Source organism: Camelus ferus, chromosome 26 (assembly GCF_009834535.1).
Source record: "Camelus ferus isolate YT-003-E chromosome 26, BCGSAC_Cfer_1.0, whole genome shotgun sequence".
NCBI lineage: Eukaryota > Metazoa > Chordata > Mammalia > Artiodactyla > Camelidae > Camelus > Camelus ferus.
In genome coordinates, this window is record NC_045721.1 from 27,456,216 (window position 1) to 27,479,039 (window position 22,824).

Sequence of the window (22,824 nt, forward strand, 5' to 3'; positions counted from 1 at the left end):
TTGACCAGTTCTCTCCGGCAAGCCAGCTGCTCAGTTTACCAGAACCTTGAATCCTCCCTTGACTGCCTGCCTTTCACCACAACCTCCCTGCTCCTGACAGCACCCTTGGTTTTACACTTCTTTCTCTGTGCTCTGTTCCTAATGTCAAGTCAGGGCCTTTGGGAAGAGAGCCTTTTGTCCATAGCTCCAAACCCTACCTCTGTCTCACAGCTGTCTTGTGCCCTGCTCCTGCCCCAGGCAGAATCTCAAAGCCAGAGCTCTGGAGCTCGGGGTGGAGACCACGACAAGCTTCTCTCTGCATGGCCCCCCCACCTTAGGGGCAGGGTGCTTGGTGGAGGGGTGGGAAGCAGCCTGGCGTTGCCTCGTTTGCTTCTCCGGGCGTGTATTAGCTGCCACTGCCTAAGCCAGGCCAGGAGACCAGACCCCAGACTCTCTACAGTTCCATACCCAGGTGAGTGTGAAGGCTGGGGAGCCACTGCTCCTGCCAAGGGAGGCCTGGAGCTGAGACCAGTTTGAGTCCGAGCCTGCCCCTCCTCCCAGGACAGTGGGGAGGGGCCCTGGGAGGAAGACGAGCTGGAGAGGGAGCAGGAGGAGAGCAGCCCTTCCCACACCCAGGTCTTCCTCACACTCGGGGCCTGGTTTCAGGTTTCCAGCCCACCCAGGCCCGGGTGCTGCGTCCCGGACAAGGCCTGACCCTTCCAGGCCTGTTCGCACTTCTTGCATGATTTCTGTTCTGTTATGCAGAAGTTCCGGCTTTGAGGATAATTACTGGCCCCTTTTTCTCACCCTGAGCCTCGCTGAAGTGTTGGTTATCCAATGACTCTGGTTTCTGTCAGCTGTGTTCCCACCGCTGGAACTGAAGAGGGTAATCACAGGCTGTACCAAGTGCGTAGGCGTTCGGGGGGCTTCCCTTTGGCTTCTGGCAGCAGGTGAAGTTCGTCTGCCTGAAATATTTCTAGCAAGTAAAACCCCCGTATTTTGGATTTTAGTGGCAAAGTGATGGATTCTGTCTCTTCAGCAGGATTGCCTTGTCCAGTTTCTTACCAACAGAAGAGAAATTTAAAGCATCTTCCTCTTAGCCTGATGAGGCTGCTGTAACAACACACCACAGATGGAGTGGCTTGCACAGCAGAGCTCGTTTTTCACAGTTCTGGGGAGGGCCTTCTTCTGGGGGTAGACCTCGTGCTGTGGCCGTGTCCTCACGTGGAAGGAGGGTGAGGAGGCCGTCCGCGGTCTCTGTTAGAAGGGTGCTAATCTCATCTCCAGCTCCACCCTCAGGACCTGGTCACCTCCTCAAGCCATCACACTAGGGTTTAGGGTTCCAGGATGTGGATTTGGGGGGAATATACATTTACTCCAGAGCCTCTGATGCATGAAGAACAACACTCCTCCTGTGGAAGGCCCTGGGCCCCAGAGTTTTACAGGAGGGCGTGTGTAACAAACCTGCTGTTAAAGCCAGTTCACTCCTAATGACAGATGTGCATGGATTTGTGCAGGACACTCAATGCACTTACTGGATTAGTCCTTTTCAGCGCTTTGCAAACCTGTTGGACAAGAGTATTTGTACCAAAGAAGGTTGTAGTGAGCATGGTTTTTAAGTTTTCAATTACATGAGTACTCCACATGTATTAATTAATGTTTGTTTTCATCAGGCCTCCAAGATTATGTCAAGGCTATATTTTATATTGGGTACACAAATGAATATTAAGTAATCTTTTAAGAAGGCTAATTTTTATTTCAGTGAAATATTTTGTTAAAAGCTTGGGTGTGGGAAGTAAAAATTCCTAACCTAAATTCTGCCTTAAGTAAATAATTATCATCATTATTACTGTACAACTAGCCATTTAGTCTTCAAATAGATATTTTTAAAAGACAAGGTAGAAGTTTTTCAGAACGGGAAGTGATTAAAAGTGCAGCTTAAAAGCTTGAATGAATTTATTAAGTTTGGGTTCCAAAATGTGCGTAAGCAGAGAACACAAGTTCTTCTGTCACAATGACTGTCTGTTACCGTCTTTGAATACTTCTGGTGTGTTAGAATGTAAGGGGTACCCCAAGCTTTATGTTGACTTTCTGCGATAGCGGAGCACAGAGAAATTGGTTAATTCAGGCTGTGAACTGCCTGTGTGCCTGCAGGCTCAGTGCTGATTCTATACCGTAGAGTCAGGACCACGCAGGAAGAGCCTCGGTGGAGACGAGCACCCTGGCCGTGTAAGCTGTTTGCTCGCTGCTTGGAGTTTCAGAGCAGCGCTTTTCTGCAGCGTTAGAGACGCTCCCCGGGGGCTGAGACTGCTCTGTTTCACCTGTTTCCTGAGGTGCAGAGTTCTGGGTCACTTGGAAGACACATTTCATTCCAGCCTGTGTTGCTGGTCACACTGGCTGATGACCTGAGTGCGCATCCCTGGGAGCGTGTGCCTGCAGCGGCGCTCAGCCTGAGCACGTTCCTTCAGTCTGTGGTGTGGGCCGCGGAGCGAGTTTCATTCTGAGCCCAGTGCTGCTCCGTGTGGCCACTCCACGTCTGTCTTTGATTCTGGAAGATTCGCAGCCATCCTCTTGCCCTTCCTGGGGAGACTTTTCTGGGATGCACAAACTGTTCTGAGATCAGCCCTGGGCCAGGCTCCATCTGGTGGCTCCTCCCCCCGCACCTGGTTCTCGTTTGGCAACACCTCGCACCCCGCATGTCCATCCCCAGCATCCGGTGTCCCTGGGCCGCCTCTCCTCTGCCCCCATCAGCCAGCCCTTCAGGGATGCCCTCTTCCATGCTCTGTCCGAGCAGGACACATGGTAGAAGGTTCTGAATGTACGGAAGAGGACATGATAGGTCTTTGTTTCTATCTGCTGCCCAGGTCTCTTCAGGTAACAGTTCCCTCTAGAGATGCTGTCTGTGTGGAACGTACACACAGACAGATCGTGAGAATGTGCATGTATGTACACAGATGTCGTTAGTGCAGAAGGTGGGCGTGCGTCCCCGGATCTGCACAGACAGGTGGCGGCACCTTGGCACCGTGCTTTCTGGTGTCAGTGCTGCGGCCCCTTCTAGCCTGGCTTCTTTCCCCCGGTCGCGGATGCACCACGTGGGTCTAAGGAGCCCTCCGCCGGCGGGGTTAGGGCCCCTCCTTCATGACTGTGCAGGGCTTCTGCCCACTTTTGCACAGAGATGCACTTTGCTTTGACTCACCGATGTCTTTCTTCCCTTCCATTAGCATGAATAATTTAATTGACTGTCAAATGATTAGCGTATTTAAAAGAAAAGATATAAACATTGTTGAACAAGGGACCAAGTAAGCCAAATAATACCCAAAGTTTAGCTGGCGGTTGGTCACAGACGCTTTTCACGTTTTAGGAACTGCTACACGTGCTTTTTACTGTCAACAAAGGTGGCTGAGAGTCATAACCTCAGCGTGGGCAGCTGTCCCTCCCGTCCTGTCCTGCTCTGTGGTGGGCGTCACTCGGACATGTGGGTCCCCACTGAAGACCGTTTCCACAGCACAGCCTTGTACAGAATGTTGTTGTCAGAGCAGGCCACGCCAAGCCCTGGCTGTTTCTCTACTTGATCTAAGGAGTTTCTGTGGCGTTTGCTGTGAGTGCCAGCCCGACAATGAAAGCCATCAGCCGGATGGACGCAGAGCCCAGCAGCTGGCGCACAGCCCGCGTGGTGCGGCTGTGGTCTGGAGAATGGCCTGCGCCGGCTCTGGGGAGGGACCCTCCTGTTACCCACACACCCTCGGCAGAGGGTGGGGCTGCTCCTCTTTGTGTTCCTGCGTTGTCTGAATGGGTTTTTTAAATTTTTTAAATTTAAGTTGACGTACAATATTATTGTTAAGTTATACGGGTGCGACAGCCATTCACACTGGTAAAGCGGATGTCCCGTGTACAGTTGTTATAAAACACTGGCTGCATTCCTTGTGTCGCACAGCGTCTGGTGTTTTGAGTGCAGCAGCTTGGACAGGCCAGCAGTGGGGAGCACGTAGGCTGGGGGGCGGCTTCCCTGGGCGTCACATGGCCGGTTGGTTCCTCCCTGGTACCCGGAAGGCTGGCATGTTGCTCCCTCCCTCCCTCCAGGAGCCTCCGTGTTTCTCTTCAGTGAGACCAGGAGTGGGATGACTGTCCTCTACGACCCCTGCACCTCGTGGATTCCCTGAGCCTGTGACGGTCCCACCAGACTGTGCCTGTGGCTGAGAATCCAGTCTGATAAGACAGCCTAGGGTTCTGGGTCACAGCTTGACTGCGAGGCCTAGGCTGGGTTGTGACATCTGTTTCCGCCAGGATTACCAATTTCTCAATAAATTCAGAGTGTTTAAAGATAAGGTTATTGTGAGTTCTAGAATTTAAAATGGTCAGAAAGAAAACTAGACTCACTACATTATAACCGGAACCTCAGCCCTGGCTGTGGCCTCTGCAGTCTCCCTTTGGGCCCATTCCTGGGTGGGGACTTGCAGCAGTGCTGGTGTCTCCCTCTGGCTTGGAAGTAAGGCCCTGCAGTCACTGTCGTCTCCAGAGCCCTCGGGCAGAGTCGGGGTGGAGGTAGCTAATGGTGACGCCAAGACCCCATACATCACCATGTCACCCACCCCCACACCGAATGCTTTTTACTTGAAGCTTCAAGACACGTATCTTAGCCCTTCCTTGCGGGCAAGTGATGGCTTTAAGCCCTTCCTACAGGACAACTCTGGAGCGAGGACCTGATACGACAGAGAAGGTGGCCTCTGGTTTCTGGTGGCTGGCCCCGTGCACTTCGACCTGTTTGATACACACGAGGAAATGACTAAGGTGCAGGTGACGGTGGGGTGACCACACTGGTGGTACAAAACACCCACCACTCACACCTCGCCCCAGGTGCAGGTGACACCCAGGCCGAACTCTGCCACTGCGGGGTGGCAGTAGGGTTTTCCTGAATCCTGACTGACAGAGGACCGCGACCGACGGGACCCCGACCGACAGGACCGACCAGAGCCCCATGTGGTGCTCCTCTTAATCGTCCCTTGAGGAGATTCTCATTTTCAGAGAGGTTTTGGCATAGTATTTCCTTTGTCCCTGCCATTGAAATGGTGCGTCTCATTTATTTATGTAATTTTTCTTGCTCTAGAGAACTTTGGGTCTTGACCCTCTTTTGGACCAAGAGTTGCTTGGCACCTGGGGGCAGGCGGCTGCTGCTTCCCCATGGCCTTCACCACGCGCGGACGCAGATGTGCCTAACAACTGGGTTACACACTTTGCCAGAAAAACTTGGGTTGAGAAATTTGCAGCTGTTGCATTTGGATAATTAAAGCACTTCAAGTTGGAGCTTTGTATTTGAGGAAAAATAGGAGTAAATGTAAATGACAGTATATTTTGGTATTTAACTTTGGGACATTTTGTTTAATACTTTAAGATGACAAATTGTGAGACTCAGTCTGAAGGATGGTGCTTTAGTGTGTTTAACTTGGTTAGACAAGATTCTGTTTTCCTCATCCAAGGAGGCAAAGTGTGCAGGTCCAGTTATTTTACTCTTTTCCAGTTTCACGTGACACAGTGGACACATAGCACTGAGTAACTCTGGGTGGACAGCATAGTGACCTGACTTACATGTATTTTGAAATGAGGGGAACAGTAAATTTAGTTAACATCCATCATCTCATACAGATAAGAGAAAAGAAAGGAAAAGTGTTTTTTCCTTGTGATGCGCACTCTCAGGATCTGGGCTGTGAACAGCTTTCAGATGCACACGACAGCAGCGTTGACCGCAGTCCCACTGTGCGTCCCTGGGTGTGTTTACCTCACAGCTGGGAGTTTGTGCCACTGACTGCCTTCCTCCATTCTGCCCACTCTCCTCTGTTAACCACAAATCTCATCTTTTGTATTTTGGTTTTGTTTTTCAAGATTCACTGATAACTGAGATCATATGGTATTTGGCTTTCTCTGACTGACTTCACGTAGCACAATGCCCTCAAGGTCCATCCGTGTTGTCGCAAGTGGCAGGATTTCACTTGTTTCTATGGCTGAATAACCTTCCGTTGTGTGTATATATTTGCCACTTCACTCATCTTCTAATGGACCCTGAGATGGTCTCTGTCCTGGCAGTTGTAAAAATACTGCTATAAACGTGAAGGAACATAAACCTTTTCAAGTCAGTGTTTCTGTTTCCTTTGGGTCAATACCCAAAAGTGGTATAGTATTTCTGGGTCATGTTTTTAATTTTTTGAGGAACCTCCATACTGTTTTCACGTGGCTGCACAGATTTACTTTCCCACCAACAGTGCACAAGGGCTCCCTTTCTCCACTTCCTCACCAACCCTTGTTACCTCTTGCCTGTCTGATGACAGCCGTTCTGACAGGTGCGAGGTGCTATCTCACTGTGGTTTTGATTTGCACTTCCCTGACGACGAGTGATGCTGAGCACCTTTCCACGCACCTCTGGCCGTCTGTGTGCACACTTTGGAAACACGTCTGTTCAGATCTTCTGTCCTTTGTTTACTCAGATTGCTTTTTGTTGTTGGTGATGAGTTGTATGAGTTCTCTTATGTATTTTGGCTATTAACTGCTTATCGTGCATATGGTTTGCAATTCTTTTCCCCATTCCATGAGTTGTCTTTTCATTTTGCTGATGGTTTCCTTTACGGTGCAGAAGCTTTTTCATTTGATGTAGTCCCTCCTGTTTATTTTTTGTTGTTCTTTCTTGTGCTTTAGTTGTGATTTCCAAAAAATCATTGCCAAGACTCATGTCAAGGAGCTTTCTTCTTATGTTTCCTTCTAGGAGTTTTATGGTTTCCAGTCTTACAATTAAGTCTTTAATACTTTTCAAGTAAATTTTATGGTGTAAGATAGGGGGCCAGTTTCGTTCTTTCGCATGTATGTGGCCGTCCAGCTTTCCTATGACCATTTACTGAAGAGACTCTTTTCTCTGGAGACTGTTCTTGGCTCCCTTGTCAAGTATTACATGAAGGGTATATGTGGGTTTATTTCTGGGCTCTTGATTCTGTTCTGTTGGTCAGTGTGTCTGTTTTTATGCCAGGACCATACTGTTCTGATGACTACAGCTTTATAGTCATTTCTTTGACATCAAGAAGTGTGATGCCTTTTGCTTTGTGCTCCTTTCTCAGGATTGTTTTGATGGTTCCATACAAACTTCAGGATTGTTTTCCTACTTCTATGAAAAATGCCATTGCAATCTCAATAGGGATTGCACTGAATCTACAGATGGCTTTAGGGAATATGGACAATGTTAACAATATTAATTCTTCCAGCCATATTCATGGGATACTTCCAATTTATTTGTATCTTCAGTTTCTTTCAATGTCTTGTAGTTCTTAGTGTAGAAATCTTTCACTTCCTTGTTAAATTTATTCCTAAGTATTTTTTGTTTTAGATGCTGTTGTAAATCAGATTGTTTTATTTTTCAGGTAAGTATTGTTAGTGTATAGAAATGGTACTAATTTTTGAATGTTAATTTTGTAACCTACAGCTTTACTTAATTTATTGAGTAGTTTTAACAGGGTTTTTCTTTCTTTCTTTCTTTTTTTTTTTTTTTTGGTGGAGTCATTAGGATTTTCTGTATATAAAATTATGGATTTAAAAAAGAGAAACAGTTTTACTTCCTCCTTTCCAATTCTGATGTTGTTTGTTTCTTTTTCTTCTCTGCTCTGGCCAGGACTTTCAGTACTGTGTTGAATTGAAGAGGTGAGAGTGGGCATCCTTGTCTTGTTCCTGATCTTCTAGAAAGCTTTCAGCCTTTCATCATTGAGTATGTTAGTTGTATGATGTTAACAGGTGGCCCCTATTATCGTGAGGTATATTCCTTCTGTACCTGATTTGTGAAGAATTTGTATCATGAATGAATGTTGAATTTTGCCAGATGCATTTTCTGCATCTATTGAGACGATCGTTTTTTCCTTCGTCTTATTGTTGTGATGTATCTCATTTACTTGCTTTGTGTATTTCACCCATGCTTGCATCCCAGGGATAAACCCCACTTGATCGTGGTGAATGATCCCTTCGTTGTGCTGCTGCATTTGGCTTGCTGGTATTTTACTGAAAAGCTTGACATCTGTGTTCATCAGGGATTTTGGCCTGTAATTTTCTTTTCTTGTACTGTCCTTTTCTAGCTTTGGTGTCAGGGTAATTCTGGTCTCATAAAATGAGTTGGGAATGTTCCCTGTTCTCGGATTCTCTGTAAGGGTTTGAGGAGGTTTATGTTAATTCTCCTTCAAACGTCTTGTAAACCTGACCAGTGAAGCCACCTGGTCCTGGGCTTTTCTTCACTGGGTGATTTAAAAAAAAAAATTACTGATTCAGCTTTCTTACTAGTTACATAGGTCTGTTCACGTTCTTTTTTTTTTTTTTTTTCCTTTTCAGTCTCAGTAGGTTGTATGTTTTTGAGACTCTTTCCATGTCTTTTGGTTGTTGGCATTACAGCTGTTCATAGATTCTCTTGTAGTGGTTCCTCTGTGATGTAAGCTGTAATTTCATAGTAGCTTCTTATGATCCTTGTGTTTATGCAGTTGTAATGTCTCCTTTCATGTATACTTTTGATTTTGGTTCTTCCTCTTTTTTCCTTGGTGAGTCTGATGAGAGGTTTGTCAATTTTGTTTGTTTTCAAAGAACCAACTCTTAGTTTTGTAAATCTCTTCTATAATTTCCTTGTTCTCTGTTTCACTTACTTCTTCTCTATCATCTTCTTCATTCTACTAACTTTGGGCGCAGTTCTTCTTGTTCCTTGAGGCATAGTGTCACACTGTTTGAGATCTTTATTGTTTCTGTGAACTTCTCTCTTAGCACAACTATTTTTGCATCCTGTAAGTTCTGGTATGTTGGGTTTCCATTTTTGTTTGTCTCAAAATCTGTTGGTTGCTCGGTTTCTGTGTATCTGCAGTTTCCAGTTTTCATCTTATTGATGGTGTACATCGTGGTCAGAGAAGGTACTTAGCATGCTTTCAGTCTTCTTGAATTTGCTCAGACGTGTTTTGTGGCCTAACACATGGTCTGTCCTAGAAAATGTTCAATGTGTGCTTGAGAAGAATGTTACTCTGCTTTTGTCTCATGGTGTTCTGTATGTCTGTGAGGTCTGCTGATCTGAAGTGGTGTGCAGGCTCCCTGTTTCTCTGGATGGTCTGTGTCCATTGCTGAAGGTGAGGTACATTGCCTCCCCAGCTGTCACTGTGTTGCTGTTTCTTTTCACCTCTGTTAGTTTTTGCTTTATATATTTATGTGCCCCAGCATTGGGTGCATAAATATTTATGGTTGTATCCTCTTGATGGATTGACCCCTTTATCATTGTATAGTGACCTTCTTTATCTCTTTTTACCATTTGTAAAGTCTATTTTGTCTTATGTAAGTATAGTTGTCCCTACTTTTTTTTTTAGTTACTATTTGCTTGAAATATCTTTCTCCATCTTTTCACTCTCAGCCTGTTTATCTTTAAGGCTAAAGTGAGTCTCTTATAGGCAGCATATTGTTGGATCTTGTTTTTTTCAATCCTTTCAGTCATTCTGTCTTTTTATTGGAGACTTTAATCCATTTATATTTAATTATTGTTAGGCAAGACACTTTAATTATTTTCTTGCTGTATTATAGACCCATTGTTACTTGCTTTTTATCCTGCTGTCTTTTTTGTGTGTGTTTTGATGTCTTTTGGTAATGTATGATTTGACTTCTTTATGTTCTTTTGTGTAATTACCACAGGTATTCCCCTTGGGGTTACCATGGAGATGATATGAAATATCTCACAACACCCTGTTTTAAACTGATAACAACTTAACTTTCTTCTCCCCCTCATATTTTAGGTCATTAATGTTACAGTTTATGTATTTTTTAATATTGTGTATTCAATAAAAGATTATTGGAGTCATAATTGTTTTTAGTATTTTCTAACCTTTAAGCTAGAGGTGTAAGCGAATTATGCACCACCATTACCATATTACAGACTCTAATTTTGACTATAAATTTACCTATAATAGTGAGTTTTACACCATCTTCATATGTTTTTATGATGTTAGAGCCCTTTTATTTTCACCCAGAGAACTTTCAGCATGTCTTGTGAGGCAGATCAAGTGTGACGACACCTTAGCCCTGGCCCTTGTGACAGCACAGCACCCTCCACATGGGCTCGCGCTGAGTGTGCAGTGGGCCAAGCTGTGCTCTCATGAGCTGCACCTTCTCAGCAGGACCTCTGCTGCTGGGCGACCGCTGCTTCCCACGGAGGAGCCTGGGGGCCACGTGTCCTGTCCCGCCTGGAGTCTTGAAGCCATTGAGGTTGTTCATGGTCTCCTGTGGCCCGGACATGGCAAACTGACACCCGTTCTTTGTGACCTCCGATTTCCTCTCAGCGGACACAGCACCCCCTCAGGAACATGTCATCTCAGCGAAGGATGCCGGCCTCCACCCAGAGTGGGAGTCCGCAAGCCTAGCCCAAACAAGCCAGAGGGGGCCCCAAGCACCTGGGTCACTGTCGGGGACCCCCAGGCACTGGGTTCAGGCTGCAGTAGTAAGTCCTTGGTCGTGGGGTGGCTAGTTTTCTGCTCTGGTAGACAGTTTCACAGCAGTGCTCACAGGCAGCCTCTTGGCTCAGTGTTCAGCACTGCTTTACTTTAATGTTGCATTTGTAGCATTTCAAATCATTTTAAGGCTAGGTCTGCCCCAGGGGAGATGCCCTTCCCCACTCCCCTCCCCATAAAAAGAAGAGAAAAGCAGCTGTAGTTGGTGTGAGTCTGGGCTGCCCGGGTGTCAGAGTGGCTCCCGGGGAAGGTACTTGACACACAGGACTTCTGGAAACATAGTTCCTTTTTCTCTTTCCTTATTATTACAGTATTTCTATGAATCTAAAATGCCAGGTACTGATTACAAGACACATCCTGATTTCAGGAATGAAAAAGTTGTATAAAATCATTTGCCTTAGAACCAACAAAATTCTCATAGAGTGCAACTGGAGGTTAGTGCGGGCCTCACCCCCATCGCTGGTTTGGGTGAAATGTGATTACTTCTCAGTGTGACTTAACGTGGGCGACTGTCCTCAGCAGCCCACAGATTACCTGCTGCCACAGAGAGAAACACCGCGTATGCGGAGGCGGCAGCACTAGAAACGGCGCCAGCTTCTCAGTCTCAGCTCCATGCTGCTGGCTCCTAAAATGGTGACCTGTTTATTTACTCATCAGGGTTGACCTTTCCTCCAACTTTTATCAGATTCAGGGAGCAAGTTTCCGAGGCTGGAAAGATGTGACTTCTCTGTCTTACAAGGATGATGAACAGCACCTGCTGGAAAGGCGCAGACCCCCCAAATCCAGAGGGTGAGTGGTGGCCGCTCCCGGCAGGCAGAGGGCAGGGTGTGCTGGGAGGTAAGCCGGGCTCCTCGCCCTGTGAGGAGGCAGTAGGAGTTGTGCTGGTAACAACGTCTGGAGACAGATGAAATGTACGTTCAGTAGAAGGTCATGGGGTGACCTGTACGCATTTGGAAGGACTGTGGAAAAGTGGAAAAAAGGCGTCTCAGACAAGCTCTCGAACTTAAGAATTGTCAACTGAACTTACTAGCTTTAAAGGAGCTTGGAGCCATGCTTAAGGTATGTAGTACTTTCAGAAAATCAAGGAAGATACACAGTTAAAAATGCGAAGATTGGTAAATTGTAAAAGATTTTAGAAGATTGAATATATTTAAGCTAACAGTGCTGCTAAGTTATAAGTATTTTGACGTTTTTAAAGATGTATTTGAAGACGAGAATATATATCAGTGACAACCTGACAGTGTTGCCAGCGCAATGCAGTGTGACAGGCAGGTGACTCTTGGTGCGCAGGAAACAGGGCACCCTCTGGGGATGGCAGCACCTCTGCACCGCCAGCCACGTGCGGCCTCAGCCTCCTCTGACCACACGGTTGTGCCCTCATACCGTCTCTTTTGTGAGGACTGCGCAGGTCAGTGAAGTCAGTGTCTGCTGTGTCCTGCTCCTCTCAGCCCGGTCAGTGGGACTTGTAAGGGGTCAGGTCTGGATGCCGGTGTTTTTACCACCATGACCTGGGGAGGCTCTCGGTAGCTAAGTGCCACCCCCCACCAGCTGCTGTTTCCTCGTGGTTCCCGGAGCTCTGCATCCTGAGCGTCTGAGCTGGGGAACTCCATGATTAACCTGGTGAGACCGGCTTCGTAAATGGAATAATCCCCCACTTCCTAATCCGGACCTGGGCAATCTTTTTTCTCCTTTGCTCAGAGACGAGCACGGCCTCCACATGGCCTTGAGAATCTGCATCCCTGTCATCTGAGGAGGACATCTTTGCTGGCGTTTTGCCAAGTGTGGCACCTTAAATAAGGCATTAATATCACGTAGTGACTGGCTTTTCCTTTAATATGTTAACATTCCAATTCTAATTTAAATTTGTGTGAGCTTTCTAAACAAGTAAAACTTTTCTTTAAAGAACATTTATAAAATAGACACAAGTTGAGGCCCTAAGATTATTGGATCACCAACACTTAACCCTTTCATCTCCTACAGAACAAATTTACGATTAAAAGAAGAGTTGAAGACTGAGAAGAAATCTGGATTTTGGGACAATTTGGTTTTAAAACAGAATACACAGACCAAGAAGCCAGATGAGATTGAAGGTTGGGAGCCTCCAACACTTGCCCTTGAGGATGTGGCAGCTGACTCAGGGGACACAGAGAGTGACCGTCTGTCCCGGCCAGGTTGGGAGGAGGGCGCCAAGGGCTCCAAGTACACCAGCCTGGCAGGTGCCGGGAACAGCTCCCGCTGGAGCCTCAGGTCGGCCGGGAAGCTAGTCAGCATCCGCCGGCAGAGCAGAGGCCACCTGACGGACAACTGGGAGGAGCTGGAGTGACGGTGTTCGTGGACGGCGCAGCTTCCAAGTATCAAACCAAAATCTGCCTAGTTTTGCACTTTTGTATCTCATTTCACTCAGATTCTTAGAGTTTGCCGTATCATGGTGATTTTTTAGTAGTGCATCCAGTTGTTTGGTCTTTCCCCTGTGAAGAGAGCAGGGAATCTGCTCTGAGCTGTTTCATTTTTTGACTGTCCTTTTCATATGCTGATTTAGGGAATTCCCAGCATCCTGTGATTCCGCGGACCGCACAGCGACTGCCTTACCGCGGAAACACCCACTCCCTGTCGTTCTCGCTGCTGAAAATGGAGACATGAGGCGTTGACGCTGTCCTGGGATGACTGCAGTTCTCCACAAAACCGTCTTCCCGCGTCCTCGGTCGTGCTTCTCTGCTCCTGACTTGACACCTTCTCTGCATGTAGCACCTGTGTAGAGTCTACGACACAAGAATGTAGCGGTTGTGCAATTCCCTTCTGTTGCCAGAAATCAGCAATCCAGGTGTAGAATCAATCTTCCAGAGTTATGTTACACTGTGTTTAACCTGGCAGACTAAACTCTTCTTTTGTATTAAATTTAAAAATATGTAAGTCATTTGAAAACTGCAGAAGCCAAGGCTGTGCTGGACCCAGCACGAAATGCCACCACTGCCTGCAGACGCAGCTTCGTCTCCTGCCTCCAGTGTGTGTGTCAGGTGGTGACGGTGGTTCTTTCTTATTTACTTCTCCTGAACTTTTGAATATTGATCTTTATTTTCTTCTAAAAACTTGTTCTCCATTTTTGATCGCAGATTAAAGAATGCTATAAAGCACGGATCAGTTTTAGTAACTGGACACAATTTTGTTTGGGAAATACGGACTTGCTCGTTACTGGAGTTATGACTGTATAAAATGCTGGAAGTGCCTCTCTCCTGCACACCCAGGGTTTTGTTTCCCTTTGATGAGAGACTGAGGTTGCTGCTGGAGCCCTGGGCTGCCACACGGTAGCACCACCCCCTCCTATGTCTCTAGACTTGAACTGTGTCCTTGACCGAGTGACCTCATGTCAGGTACCCAGGCATGTGTCTCCGCGGCGGGACAGCTCAGAGCCACAGGAGCACGGGTCTGTCTTAGGTAACGGAGGTTCTGCGAGAAGTTACAGGTTTCTTTGGTTAAAGCCTCCAGTTACACTGTGCGCTCTTCTCATAAAAAAGGCTGCCCTCTGGTTGTTCCCCGAGAGTGTCTATGCTGTTCCGTTTAAGGGGCGTTGTGGGCTTTCCCACGGGCTCCGGAGGGGGACAGAGTCATTACCATCTGTCAGTCCATCTGCCTGTGTCTCCGTATCATCTCTTGTTTTAACAGAACAAGAAGTTTACTTCACCGAGCCCTGGACGGGGAACATGTTGTAAGTGGTGTTCAAATCCATTTTGTGGAGATTTTTGTTTCTTAACAGCAGAGTTGGAAACCTTGTTCCTCAGGTAGATAGCTGAGCACGTAAAGGCACTTGCTATGGTTGTGCAGACGGCTCTGAGCGTGATCCGCACAGCGTGTTACAGCAGGAGCCACTGTGGGTGTGTCTTGTGCTGATCCTGCATAGAGGTGGTGGCAGGGACACTGAGACTCTGGGAAGTGAGCCCCGTGGGGTTGGGGGTGGGGATGCTGGCACCCCCCAGGTCTGCGCACCCGCGAGCAGTGACAGAAGTGCCTGTAGCCCCTCTTGGTTGACGCCCCCGGGATGCACCTGTGTAGTGTTTCTCGATGTGAAGACAAAGCCAGATGGGGTTGGAATATGCAAACCATACTTCTTATCCACAAAAATGAATGTGAAAATGAATTTTTCTTCTGTTGTATCTGATCAAATGAAAGTAACTATGTTTGTGGCTTTTAGTATATTTATTGGCGTGCTTTGGGGGAAAATATTTTTTCTTGATAGAATTTACCAAAGCAACTTTGTTTTGTTCATCGTTTTTAATAGGAAGGGGACTGACTTCAAGGTAGAATTCATCCTTAATGCTGAGGTTTCTTTTAAATAAAGACGTGGTTTGTATCCTCTCACCATCAGTTTGCGTGATTTCCGGCGTCTGCACCTGATGACTTGGGGACCAGTGCTGCGGCCCCGTCTCCGCACTCCCAGCCTCACTTCTGGTGATGACACGTGAGTAAACACTGGCTGCAGGCTCCGTTCTCAAAATGTCATCTTTCGTGAATTTGCGTGGCCTTCAAGGACCACGCTGCCCCGGTGTCAGTGCGCGGAAGCCCTGGCCAGGACCAGTTGTGAACGAGGCCTGGAGAGACCCCCGGCTCCTGGCTGTCCAGCGAGCACGTCCTTCACTTAATCATCTGTCTTTCGGCTCGACTTCCAACCCTCTTCCCAAAACAGTGGCCTCTTGGGAGGGGACCCGCCAGCCGTTTCTGTGCCTTTTTCCCTGCTGGTCTCTCGGCTCGGACCCACCACTGTCACCCTCCCTGCTCGCCTCTCTCCCCTGCTGGCGCTGAGAAGACTCCGGTCCCATGCTACCTGCAGTGCTGCCCCCCCCCACACACCCCCAAGGCCTCCGGCAAAGCTTGGCCCGCCTGCCTCTCCTCCCACCTGTTCCGAGCAGGGTGGGGTCTCTGGAATAGATCCCTGCAGACCCTGCTCCCCAGTCCTGGGGCCTGGGACCCCGCCCTGGCCAGGCCTTCGGGCTCACAGCCGCCCAGCAATGCCTCCCCTCCTATTGAGGACACTGACCCCACCCTGGGCCCCACCCTCACAACTTCCCACCACCACCTGCCTGGGGCAGAGCTGTGGCAGGTGAGCTACGGCCCAGGGCGGGTGGCACTGGCGACTCTCGACGGGGCAGAGGCCCTGAAGTGCTGCAGACGTGGGTACCTGGGGTCCAACGGCCCACCTCTTCCTCTCCTGAAAGCACCAAAGATACAGTATTTTTCTTGGGAGAGACTTGATTTCAATAGCAGTTGCTTCTTATCTGATTTCATTCTTTTTGACTGGGAGCAGAGGATCAGGGAGGGAAGCTGGTCGTGTAGGTACTGGAGGCCAGCGCCCGTCTCTGGAGCTCAGTGTCCTTGTTGCTAATGGTGGAAGGAAGGAGGTTTTCCCTGACTCCCTCTGAAGACTGTTTCCTGAACGTGCCCCAGAGCAGTTCCTCAGGTCTGACGGGGAACTTCCCAGTTTTAACCATGATGTTTACATCTCAGGTGTACAAGCATTTGTACCTTTTTCTAGCACCACAAGGAATAATCAGGTACATTACTGTCAGCTAACTAGCGTGCGAAGGTGGTGGAACACGTGCAGCCCTTGCGTCGCGTGCTCATAACAGGACCTTAGGGAAGGTCTGATTTTCAGTGTGACCTCAGGGCATCCGGGGGGCGGTGGGGACAGGAGAGCTGGTCGTGGGCCCGAGCCGACCTCCTCCTGGAGAGAATCCTGGGGACATGGCTCCAGAGTCAGTGCCAGGGTGACCCCAGGACATGAGGGTTAGTGCCCCATCTAGGAGAGCAGCATCACTTTGAAACCACAAGACACTGTGTCGTCAGCACCCCTGGCCGGGCCACCATGGCTTCCCCGAGACAGTGACACTGCATTGCATCAGGAGGAAGGGATGACCCTGACCTCTATCTTCTCTCCCTCCTGGAATGTGCTGGAAATAAGGCAGAGGAGCCCGCAGACCACCCTCATGGCAAACAGCGCGAGTCCTTGTCCAGCAGCTCCGTCGTGTTCGCACGAGGATGGGCCACACAGGAAGGTGGGTGCTGGCCCCATGTCTGTGCCCTGGGCTGGCGGTGCGGCCCCGGCCAGTGCTGCAGGAAGTGGGCCACCACCATCCGAGGTGAGAGTGGCCCGGGGCACGTCTCACCCGGCACAGACGAGACCAGCCCGAGTCTGCCCGAGACTGGACATGGCCTAGAGGGACAGCCACTGCAGCTCGTCCAGCTGCCCAGGTCCAACGGGACTTGGCAGTGAGACTACGTGCAGATGAAGGAAGGACGCCATCATCTGAGTTCCTGCATTTTGGTTCCCAAAGTGGAAACTCCAGTGGGAAAAACATCCCAGGTGAGGAGCCAATCTGACTTCCTGAGAAAACCCCGAGTTTAGAACGGGAAGTGCTTCAACAGAGGACAGGCGAGTGGCTGGCGTGCGGCGAGGGCACCCGCGCACCACGAGGGACCCAGGGAGCCTGCTGGCTCGTGCTCAGCGAGGGTGGGTGGTGGGGCCACCGCTGCCCCTGTTCACGGGTGTCCAAGTGAGCTGAAACCAGGCCACACCAGGATCTGACATTGGTGGTTAGGCCGGACAGATAGGCTCTCTGGTGACCTGCCTCCTCTAACCTCCCCGTGGGTGGGGGAGAGGGGCAGGGTCACTTTAATTACAGCGAAGCCTCAGGGAGGCCCAGGCCGGCGAGCAACCAGATCCAGCAGGAGCGCACAGCTCCAATTTAACCAGTGTGCAGAACCCATGTGGGCCGGCAAAAGCCAGTCTGGTGCCCCTGGCCCCGGGGGTCACAGGTGCAGCATGGACAGCAACCGTGGGATGGGCAGGCGACCCCTTCCACGGCCTGGGGAGCTGTTTGTCTGGGCCAAGCACATGGCACAGTGACCCCAAACCCACACTTGGTTGGGGCCCATAGGGAAGTCACTGGGCAGCTACCCAGAGCTGGACCCCTCCCTGACTGCAGCCCCGAGGGTGCATCAAATCACCAGAAATAGAAGGTGCCTCATCTGCTTCCCCATCTGAGCCCACCTGGAACATCAGCTACTGGTCCGATGTATGGTCTGGTGTCAGCTCACCTGCACACCTGTGAACCAGGGGAAAACCAGACATCCTCACGCAAGAGAATGAGGTTGGGCCCTTCCTTACCCCAGATGCAAAAACTAACTCAAAACAGATCAAAGACCTAACAGCTACGATTATAAAAGGCTTAGAGGAAGCAGGGTGGAAGCTCAAGGCACTGGACTTGCCCGTGAGTGCCTGGGTGTGACCAGGAGGCACAGGCCTCGGCCCACATCCAGGTGCGAGCCCTGTGCGTAAGAGGGCACTGCCAGCAGAGCGGAACGCAGCCTCGGGAAGGCGAGGAGTCGTTTTCAAGTCGTGTCTGATGAGGTAACACACACCCAGAGCTGTAGTGGTTCCTTCTATATTTAACAGAAACACATAAAACGCGACTTAAATTGGACTTGAATAGACATTTCCCCCAAGTGAGACCCACAAATGGCCAACAGGCACAGGAAGCTGCTTAAACCTCACTCTTCCCCAGGGAGACACAGCTCACAGCCACAGTGAGATGTCACATCACCATCCGGATGACCACCAAACCAAAAACCTCCACAAAGTCCGTGCTCGTGAGGATGCAGAGAAATTGAACCCTTGCACACTGCTGGCAGGAATGTAAAATGGTGCCGCCACTGTGAAAAAGTGGCAGTTCCTGAAAATATTAAACATACAATTACCACGCGATCCAGCAAGTCCACTTCCAGGTATGAACCCAAAGGAAAGAAAATCATTTTGTAGAAGAGAGATTTGTAGACCACGTTCACAGCAGCCAAAAGGTGAAAGCAACTCAAGTGCATCCACAGATGAGGGATGAGCTTAGCCTGGTCCACGGCGGAGCACCTCGCAGCTTGTGAGGGAAGGCGGTCCTGACCCACGCTACCACGGGCGGGAAGGAGATGCCGTATGGTTCCAGGTACACATGCGTCTACAGGAGTCAGATCCACCGAGACAGAGAAGACGGGGGCCTAGGGATGCAGGAGGAGGGCAGGGAGTGAGTGTGTAACATGCTGATCGCCCACTGTGGATCAGGTGCCCCTGAGGAAACACAGGTGTCGCCTAGATTTGGGGGACGTGGCGATCAAGGTGTTCATGGGGGACAAGTTCAGTCTGCAAAGATGAGAAGTATTCTGGAGATGATGGTGGTGATCTTTGCACAGCAATACAAATGAGCTTAACACTACTGAAGAATTCACTGAAACATGGTTAGGATGGTAAATTTTATGTGTATTTTACCGTAATTAAAATTAAGTGACATCTGAATTTTCTATGTAGATTAAACAGTAAAAAGCTACTTGCATTCATCTGTGCAAATTTCATCCAAACAGCACAGTCGGGGTGCCTCTCTCGTATGGCTCGGAAGGTCTTGAGCAGGAGGAACGACGGTGTGTGCTGAGGAGCCCACCGCCCTGAGCGCGAGGCAGAGAAGCCAGGCGGCGGGTGAAAGCCGCGGCCCGTCCTGGGCTGGCTGTGCTCTGAGCACTGCGTTCTCGCTGGGGGACTGAGTCAGTGGGAAGTGAGGGGGTGAGGGAGGGGCAACAGCCCTCCGAAAGGTCACGCCTGAGACACGCATGAGCCCACGGAGTAGCCGGACAGCAAGGACCCCGCCCACACACGGGGGTGAGCCGCAGGTGCCCCTGCTGGAGGGGAGGGCCCACTGCACTGGCCACAGCTCCGGTCAGGACGGGCTGGCGCAGCCTCTCTTCAGGTGCACACGGCACCGTCCCAGCCAGGATTCTGGGAGACACTGAGCTCAGTCACAGGGACCCCACTGCTTCCTGAAAGTGAGGGCCTGCTCCCTCTGTAGGAACGACAGAGGACGGAGCAGGGAGGCAGGCTGAGAAAGAGTGTGACGCTGGGTGTTGGCAGGTCCCAGGGCCCCTCCCAGGTCTGCAGACCCTGGGCATCTCACAGTGGGGGTGGGGGTGGGGTGTGCTGATGCTGCGCTCACTTGGGATACAGGTGGGAGTGGGGGAGTAGGGCTGTGCGTCTCCTCACATGGTTAGTGAAGGAAATAATGTCATGAGCCAAGATATCATCTGCCTTGAGAACTGCAGTTCCAGAGGACAGCATGTCCTTCTGTAACTCTGGGCACAGCAGCACAGGTTAAGCTTACAGCCATTAACCACCAGGTCAGGCCCCATAATGAAGCAAAAGAGCTTTAACCAGGGCCCATGTTCACTCGGACAGAAGTGCTTATCCTGTTAAAGGCAAAGGACTTTCCAAAAGGGGGACACGACTACAATGAAAATGAAAGTTTCACTCAGGAAGTTCAGTCTCCCGTGTATTACCCTAATGTTTAAAGGAGGGCCTGCACCAATCGTCCACAAACTTCCTAAAGACAGCAGGGGTGGGGACCCTCCCAAGGCGAGCCCGTCCTATGAGACTGTTCACCCTGATGCCAAAACCAAAGACGTCACCAGAAAAGCACAGATTCATCTCTCTGGTGAAAACTCAGTAAAACCCAGTAAACTAAACCCACCAACGGTGTGCAGAAGCCACATGTCCCATGGGTCTGGGCAGGCAGGGTTGGTTTGACATACAAAAGTCAATCACAAGACCAACTCAGTAGCTGCAGAAAAAGCACATCTCAAAATCCAACACTTTCATGATAAAAGAGAAAAACCTCAACAAGGCAGGACTGGAAGGGAACACCTCACCCTGATGAGGGCATCCATGGAAATGCCCAGTTAGCACCACCCTCATGGGTGAAGGCCGAGAGCGTCCTAGGATCACGAACATACAGGACACATGTCCACTGCCTCACCGTGCACAGGAGGGCCTGGCAGGAAAGCTGGCAAGGAACAGAAACAGCAACCACCTTTGTGTGCAGACGACATGATGTGTGTGTCTCCTCCTAAGGAACCTACAGAAATACCACTAGATTTAGTGACTTCAGCACAGCTGTGGGATATAAAGTCAGTGTACAAACATCTCACGTCGGCATTTTGCTTGTATATGATTCTAAAAGCTTTTACAAGCAAGTTACACAGATCCTTCCACACTGTCCCTCGAGAAGAGACGGTTCTCCACGGATGGCCCTGGGCAGCAAACACACACAACACAGATGCTGTAAGAGTCCAGAGCAGCCCCTGAACCTGCAGAACCCACTGTGGCTCCCGACGCACACCCAGCTGAGACGAGGGCCTTTTTCTACCTCGAAAGGCGGAAGGAGATGTGGCGGTGCCTTCGGGGTGGCTCTGGGCAGAGCCTGAGGCCCGCTCCCTGTTGTCCTGAGAGCCGGCCCTGCCCTGGTCCGCACACATCAAGGTGGCAACGCCTGTGCAGCCCTTGTCAGGCAGGCCCCCTGACCGCCCCGCCCTCATAAGCCCCATGTGAACGCGCAGCTCAGGACCGTTCGTTCCTCTTGTTTCTCTTCCTGCTTGGTGCTGCTGTCGGAGCTCCTGTGAATGGCTGGTCCGGGCTCGGGCGCTGTCCCTCCCTCATTCTATCAGCACCCACACCAGCTACCAGCGCCGCCCGGCCTCACTCACCTGCCCGTGTGCAGCGCTGGCTCCCAGCGCATCTGTTGCCCGTGGGACAGCTGGACTCCTCTCCCAAGACTGTGAACATTATTTGGAGAAAAGAAGTCAACTTCAGTAGGTTAATGCCTGTTAAGGAGAAATTAATACCAAAAAACCAACACCCCAAAAGTAAAACAGGCAGAGAACACACATTAGGTCCAACCTCACAGCCATCTTCTTGTGCCCACCTTCAGGGAAGAAAGGTGACAGTGTCCATCCTGCCAGTGGTCTGGAAATACCCTTAACAAATACTGGATGCTTCTCCTGCATTCTGCTTCTCGCTTATCTTACGGAGACAATCAGATGCACAAAAGCACATGTACCGTGGTACTTATCACAAAATGACAGGCACTGTTCCATCTGTGTGATACCATCTATCTAATAAAAACCATATTTTCATGCTTTTGAAAAAAGGGTGGTTATTAAATGAAAACAGTATATTCAGTGCTTATGGTTCAAGCCTTCACTCAGACACACACACACACACACACACACACACACACACAGAACCTATTGTTTGACAATGAAGCATATTCTTGGCTGTTAGTGTCAGTTCAGCATAGAACGTGGTGCTGAAAATACAGAACCTTTATGTAAATTTGTAAAACTGCACATTTGCACGTGCTCTGAAGGAGGCAGAAATGATCTTGCTCGGGTCCTGACCCTATTCAGTCTCCCCTGCAGCTGCCAGGGCCACTGCTCCATTTCTGGGTGGCAGGGTTATGCATGAGTTTTGTTTTCTTTTATATGCTTATATAAAAAAATCAAAAATAAAATCATTAATGCTACTTTTTTCAGTTAAGATGCAAAATGACAAAGTTAAAATCAGTAAACATGATTTATTACTTTGCCTATAAAAGTGGTTTTAGAGCAGTGAAGTGAGGCTGCACTGGGCTGTTCTGACTGGGTTGAGACCCCAGGGTCAGCAGAGAGCAGGGCCATCCCTGCAGTGTCTGCTGTGAGCCCAGGACCACAGCCCACCACCAAACACATCTCCCCAGGTTCCTTCTGCATCAGGGAGGGTTCATCTGGATACAGTCAATACAGTTAAAATACATCTTAGGAAAAATAAATATTCTGTGCAGTGTCCTTACAAGAATCAATGCTCTGTATCTACCCCCAATTACTACAAAATCGAGAAACTATCATTTAACAGTTTAGAAGCATATTATGGGCTGTTAGTGTTAATTCAGCACAGAAATGTGCTGAAAGTATAGAATCTTTTTTGAACCACATTCACAAATATGCAAAGTTGCAAATTTTAATGTGCTTATTAGCAGAAAAGAATTTCTTAAAGAAGGAAGTAGGAATGATTTTGCTGGGCATGCCTGATGCCTTTCAAAGATGGGCACACAGCAGTGCACTCCTGCCCCACATGCCAGGGACTCTTCCCCACAGCCTTCCCCGTCCTCTCCAGTGCCTGCACCAGCGGCCACGGCGGGGTGACGCTGCTCTTAAAACTTGAAGAGGTCAATGAAGTGCTGCGGGGACACGGGTGTGAAGCAGCTGTCAGGGTCGGCGGCCGTGCAGGGGTGCCCCGAGTCCTGCGGGAGGAGGGCAGGCATTACCACAGATGCATCTTTGTGGAGGGAAGACAGTGGCTCAGACGTCACCAGCTGTTTGTTTAAATGGACCCCAGGCCCCACCCCCGCAAACGTATGTGGACAGTAACCCATGAGAATCATGGAAACGAATCCAGCCATGCAGCTTCTCCGCGGGGGAGGCTTCCCGCAGGAATCCCTGCTCCAGCAGGTGTGAGACGGGGGGC

The 22,824-nt window shown here is 49.5% G+C and overlaps 2 protein-coding genes across 19 annotated transcripts in view; one reads left to right on the top strand and one right to left on the bottom strand.

Moving 5' to 3' along the window:
- Nucleotides 1-15,151, top strand: part of TDRP (testis development related protein) — a 38,147-nt gene extending 22,996 nt beyond the window's left edge. The window contains exons 3-5 of one of the 3 annotated variants that reach the window (XR_004315385.1): nt 11,152-11,255; nt 12,447-14,169; nt 14,827-15,151. Coding sequence is in view for 2 of the 3 variants with exons in the window: in XM_032468544.1 (XP_032324435.1) it covers nt 11,152-11,255; nt 12,447-12,789 (447 nt within the window). In the remaining variant the exon portion in view is untranslated. The other 2 variants (XM_032468544.1, XM_032468543.1) reach the window with 2 other exon arrangements.
- The window catches only part of FBXO25 (F-box protein 25), a 75,677-nt gene that overhangs the window by 23,733 nt on the left and 29,120 nt on the right, over nt 1-22,824 (bottom strand). For 6 of the 16 annotated variants that reach the window (XM_032468526.1, XM_032468523.1, XM_032468524.1 and 3 more), the window contains 2 exons: nt 21,027-21,095; nt 17,858-18,500 (listed from right to left, as the gene is read on the bottom strand). In XM_032468526.1, coding sequence (XP_032324417.1) covers nt 18,006-18,500; nt 21,027-21,095 — 564 coding nt within the window. In that variant the 3' untranslated portion in view covers nt 17,858-18,005. Of the gene's footprint in view, nt 1-9,308; nt 11,426-17,693; nt 18,501-18,738; nt 20,399-21,026; nt 21,096-21,875; nt 22,601-22,824 lie in introns of those variants that run through there. The other 10 variants (XM_032468535.1, XM_032468534.1, XM_032468532.1 and 7 more) reach the window with 5 other exon arrangements.